At 36.9% G+C, this 6000-nt stretch overlaps 1 protein-coding gene across 1 annotated transcript; it reads left to right on the forward strand.

The window, feature by feature from the left end:
• The first annotated feature begins 397 nt into the window (after positions 1-397).
• Positions 398-5751, forward strand: LOC139115906 (acireductone dioxygenase-like). The gene is made up of 4 exons (XM_070678327.1): positions 398-630; positions 2814-2933; positions 3303-3482; positions 5511-5751. The coding sequence occupies exons 1-4, from the start codon at positions 511-513 to the stop codon at positions 5622-5624; spliced, it is 534 nt and encodes a 177-aa protein (XP_070534428.1). The 5' UTR covers positions 398-510; the 3' UTR covers positions 5625-5751.
• The last annotated feature ends 249 nt before the right edge of the window (positions 5752-6000 follow it).

A 6000-nucleotide genomic window follows, 5' to 3' on the forward strand; every position in this document is an offset into this window, starting at 1 on the left:
TGGTCACAAAAATTCGGATTTCTGATCACTATTTACAAATAGAGTTGGGGAGAAGGTCAAAACCAAGAATTCCGCCTGAATCCAGATTTTGTAAGTTTTCAAAGTTTGCAGTCGAGGATGAATTTCACTATTTAATGAAGTGTCAAACATATAGTAGTGATAGAGAAGTTCTCTTTTCTGCAATGAAGTTGTATTATCCAATATTTGATAGTTTAAATGAAAGAGTTAATAAGTTTTTGTACATTTTAAGTTCAGATGATAAGCTGTCTCTCATGAAATATATTACAAACACTATGTTTCCCCGAGCAGCTACAGGTAAAGACATCGACAACAATGTTTTATTCAATGTTTAATTTTGTTCTTGCTATACTGCGCATGCACTTTCCGAGGCGTGTCGTTATGCAATAAAGTGATTCGTTTGCGCAAGCCCAAGGTCGAGGTTGTCCCTCACAGAATTCACAACACGCCATTCTACGCGTACGGAACAGATAACCTAATCAGGCCTTCAAAATGGTACGAGCATGGATTCACGATGGCGCTGACTCTGATCAGCGATCTGAACACATGACAAAGCCAGCGCAGTTTGTTGATTTGGATTATTTGAAGGAACAAGGGGTTTTGTATTGGCAGGTGAGTCACGCTGCTCCAGTCATGCGATACCCATAACACTCGTGAAACCCGATGGGTACGGCCTGCCCACGGTCCCTCGTGAGCCTGCTCCTGAGCTATTCAGCTCTTGGACTATTCGCCCCATAGACATAAGCGAGAAAAACTCGTCTATGGGGCGAATAGTCCCAGAGCTGAATAGCTCACGAGTGACTGTGGGCCTGCCTGATAGCCAACACTGGTCCTCGTGCAAAGAAACCAGTCTTTTCCTTATAAAAAAAATACCAATGACGTCTTTTTGGTGTGGATAGAGCGGTTGAGTCCAAAAATATTACACGTTTACACATCGCACCCTCTTCGTCGACAGTGAGCGTGGTTACCAAGATCAGCCCACGTCATTTACACGGTTTTTAAGACGCACTTTCTGATTGACTTTGTTCAGCCAGTGCTGGAAACCAGCAATAATAGACATGATAGATCCGCAAAACTGCGTAATCAACCACGGCAAAGTCCAGCGCCGTGCCGGCACACAATGGGCAACGTCGTAGTGACGTTAGTTGTTGGCAAACACTGGGCGGGATGGTTAAACACTTGCTTAGCCGTTGGCTCCTACTACCTCCAAAGCTCTGCATGGCAGGGCTGTGTGTTACCGGCGTTATACGGCCTCGCCCGTATAACGCCGGCAACACACAGCCTTGCCATGCAGAGCTACTACCTCCATGGCTTATCAGAGAAACAAACTATCTGTTACACCAGGGCCTACCCATTATCACCTTTGCCTGAATATTACGGAAGTGTGCATGCAGGGTTCACACAATTCGAGCCTATGAACTTGTATCGTATCAAAATTGTCATAATCAAACGCATGTTAAAATATTGGCAGTGATGACATTCTGTTATGTTCATGTGTATCTTTCTGCAAGATATCATTCAAAGTGTTTTGAGTTCATTCAAAACATACAAGATACACCCAGAGTAATATTTGGTCAGCTGTTTGTAACATTAATGCTACTATTAAAATCGTTCAGAATAACATAGCAAGCATAAAATATCAAGTTTCTTGGTACAGTGTGATTTACACAACGATAATAATTAAGACTCGTGGGAAGGGAAATAATAAGCTCAGAACGTACAGAGAATTTAAAACTAAGTTTGGTTTAGAAAATTACTTACTAGTGGATATCAAGAACTTAAGCTGCAGAAAATTTGTCACAAAACCTTGTATTTCTGATCACTGTTTACAAAGAGTTGGGCAGAAGGCCAAAACCAAGAATTCTGCCTGAATCCAGATTTTGTAAGTTTTGTAAGTCTTCCATCGAGGATGAATTTCATTATTTAATGAAGTGTCAAAAATATAATAGTGATAGAGAAGTTCTCTTTTCTGCAATTAAGTTGTATTATCCAATATTTGATAGTTTAAATGAAAAAGATAAGTTTTTGTAAATTCATCACAATCTGTTAACCAAAGGGAACAAAGGAGACAATCAAAGCAGTTACCTGTGATGTACTCAGGAGAGAACAAAAAAACATGGGAACTCAGAGAAAGATCAAAAATTATTTAGAAACTGTTCAAAATACAGATAGTGACAGTGACATATCAGATTCAGAGCTTTTTTGCCGAGGAAGAGGATGATGATTTTGTTGTCAACATATTTATTGACAGCAGCAGTGCACAAGTGATGAACTTTTTGAAGCATCTGAGATATGGTATATACAGTGTATACGAGATCTGGAAGAAGAGCAGGATCTTGGAAAAAGTCTCTTCACAACAGATATTATATTATATCTATGCATCTTTAATGGCCAGTGTTATTATTCAAAATTAATACTTACTCAAGCAATATGGGGGTGGGGGTCATGAAATTTTTATCATCTTAAAAGAGAGGTCATCAATTTCGGGGGACAGTGGGTGGAGGTGGATTAACTAATTTTGACAGATGCACAAGCAGACTTTGTCTGCCCACCTCAGCCATATTCAGATCAGCAGATTAATTTTATTGGTGCATCATTAAAAAATAAATCATAATAAAACAAAGAATTTTTAAGCATGACTGAGATCTTAACCTCTCGCGAAATCCCCCCTCAAACTGTCCTCTTTTTATTTTCGCAAGGGGAACAATCTTCATGTAGCGTCCTTGGTGAAACACTACTTTATAATGAGCAGAGACTTGCAAGATACTTAATCTGTCACATTCTATCCTATACAGTTAGATGCTGATAATTACAAGGAGGAAGGAGTGTTGAGTAAGATTTGTACAGAGCGTGGTTATGACTATGAAGACGTGATCACGTGTACTCCTGCAACTTTGCCGAATTACGAGGAAAAGGTAAAAAGTCAGCTAGTGTGTGAGTGTATAATTTTCTGACCGGATTGCAAAATAAATCCACTCACATGGAGACAGCTGATTGCAGAGTAACGCCACTTATATGGAGACAGCTAGGGTATTAAAAGGCTTTGAGAATACCAAAATCTGTCGTTATGAAATATCCTGCCATATAATTTTTAAAGTTGAGATGTTATTGATCATATTCTACATGAGGCAATGTGAAAAACACAGGTTTATTGGAAGAAAATGAAAACTTGCAGTCTGTATGTTCGACAATGGAATCATGTAATTGTGTTTCAGTATAAAAGTTATGTACTGTTTCTTGTCTATAAAAAATATCCTAAAACGATATGTTATTTTTCCATTTAGATCAAAATATTCTTTGAAGAACATCTTCATGCAGATGAAGAAATCCGTTTCATCCTCGATGGGAGTGGATATTTTGACATCCGTGATAAGCAGGATAAATGGATTCGCATTGAAGTGGTGAAGGGAGATCTGATTATTTTGCCAGCAGGAATCTATCATAGATTCACACTGGATTCCAAGGTAAGCACATATATAATGAGCTTTTGAATTATCTCAGCATCTGTCACACAGGATCCCATATTTTGAAAGACTATATTTATTTTTCATTGTAAAATGTTGATGCAGACCAAGTGAAGTGGTGGCCAAGCATATAATATTTATAAGATGTTTGATTTCAATATTCATACTGTACTGGTATTTCTGCCGTTGCAAGTGCAAATCTATTTCAATAGGATCTTCTGAATGTCTCAGAACATTGCACGTCTTTCAGGTTGACCGTTTATACTTGCATGTTCTTCACACTCATTTTCTTCTAACATGCACACAGAATTTGTTAGGAGGCCATATGCGGGATTTGAAATCTATACAACACCAGTGATATCTTTATATATATTCACCAAAACTAGTATCAAAACAAAAGGGACAAACAGATACACATTCATACAGATACCAGTACATGTAGAGTGCAGAGCTCTGCAAAAGTGGTGAAAAAGAAGGGACAAATACCTCCATTGGGCTGAAAACAAACAGTCATTTTCAGCAAAAGTGGGGTCAATCCAATCCCAAAGTCAACAAATAGGATGGCATATTGCAATATGTATATATTTTGATAAGTGAAAGAAATTAAACTATGAGATAGCCATATGTTTTGATGATAACTCTCATTAAGGTTTTTTACTTTTGAAATGATTCAATAGATTATCAATTGTTGTCATATATGTATTCAAGCAATCTGTACACAATCATCATACACATAGAACAAAATTTTTCATCTGTCATGGAAAATTAGGTTTTTTGGGTCAGTTGTGTTAGCTAATACATAGTCTGCAGATGCTGCCACAGTGTATGATGCTATAACTCACAAGGTCACTATGTGGAGACTGCAGAGTTTCAGATGCAGACATAAATAATTGAGCGAAAGAGGTGATTCCAAACTGAGTATCTTTGATCTGATGATTGCCAGTGTCACTGACTTTGCATTTTTGATGCAGAATGCCTTCATCAACCTGAGAAAGGTCCACACTTCACATTTTGAAATGTTACGGGGAAACCATTTTCAAAAAGGCATGTTCCATGAATGAAAAAAGATGTCAATTTGTCATATCCTATGGGAAGCCAATGTCTGCCAAATTGGCTGAATCTGTCAACATTAGTATTAGCGATGAATTAAGCAATGTATGCTGGCTGCGACACAGGCTGCAGACACCTGCAAGTGCAATTTCTGCTTCAAATATTGTAAGAAATTTGCATGCACGCCTGTACAACCCAATAAAGAAAACCGGCTTGCATCATTTTAAATGTGTTGGCAGGAATGATGCAAAGACACTGGCTCAAAAAACACTGAGAGAAACACACAGCTGTGTACATTATCTCCAATCTGAATACAAGAGGTTAAATATTTAATGCAATTGTTATTCAAGCTTTAACCTTCGAGCGCTGTAATTTTTACCGCCAAAACTTTTGCTGCAGCATTTCTACCAATTTTATGAATTTTTATGTAATTATTTTTCATAATTTTAAACCAAATGGACGTCATATTTCATTGGCTACAGATTTTTATTAAAAATTTTAGCAAAAATTAGGAAAATATTGAATATGATAAAGGCAACAAAATTTGATTTTGACGCTCAAAGGATTAATATGTAACAGAAGGTAGTTATTACAAAGCTCTGTGTGTGAAGAATCTGTGATCCAAAACCTAATGTTAGGCAATGACTATTTCAATTCAATTAACCCTTTGAGTGCTGTATTTTTTCCCACCAAAATTTTAGTGCAACATTTTACCAATTTTTATGAACTTTTCTGTATTTTTTTTTATAATTTTAGACCAAATGAACTCAATATGTCATTTGCAACAGTTTTTTATCAAAATTTTGGCAAAAAGCTGACAAAAATTGACTAAGTGCAACAAACATTGACTTTGGCGCTCAAAGAGTTAATCAGTGAACATCTCAGCACACAAAATTCTATATGAGAAAGAGGTCCTAAGACCAAACTCTCATTGACATCACTGCAAATCATTAACTTCAAATAACATTGGAATTGCAGGATTATATCAAAGCCAAGCGATTATTCATCGGTGAACCAGTGTGGACTCCGCACAACCGACCTGCTGATGATCACCCTGCAAGACAAGATTATCAAGAGAAGTTTCTGTTGTAGACAATCATGTCACAAAGGAGTGAATGACAAAAGTATAGTATAATATGGAATGACAGAAGTATATAATTGTATTACCGCACAAGTGATTGTCATTCAAATGAATTTAAAGGGCATTTCACTTTACAAAGTGTTTCATATACTACGGGTATGCATTCATATTATAAAGTGTTTCATATACTATGGGTATGTATTCACTTTACAAAGTGTTTCATATACTACGGGTATGCATTTATATATTTACTTAGCTATACAAGGAGCAAAAAGAAAACTTGGAGTGAGTATTAACTTTTGCAGCCTCTTTGTGTTAGGAGAAAAGGTTTGCTTTTTAACATTTACCTCCCTGATAGGCGTATTTGTAAATCAGTATCACAAGTAC

This window comes from Ptychodera flava, chromosome 17, assembly GCF_041260155.1.
Source record: "Ptychodera flava strain L36383 chromosome 17, AS_Pfla_20210202, whole genome shotgun sequence".
In the NCBI taxonomy this organism is placed as follows: Eukaryota; Metazoa; Hemichordata; class Enteropneusta; family Ptychoderidae; genus Ptychodera; species Ptychodera flava.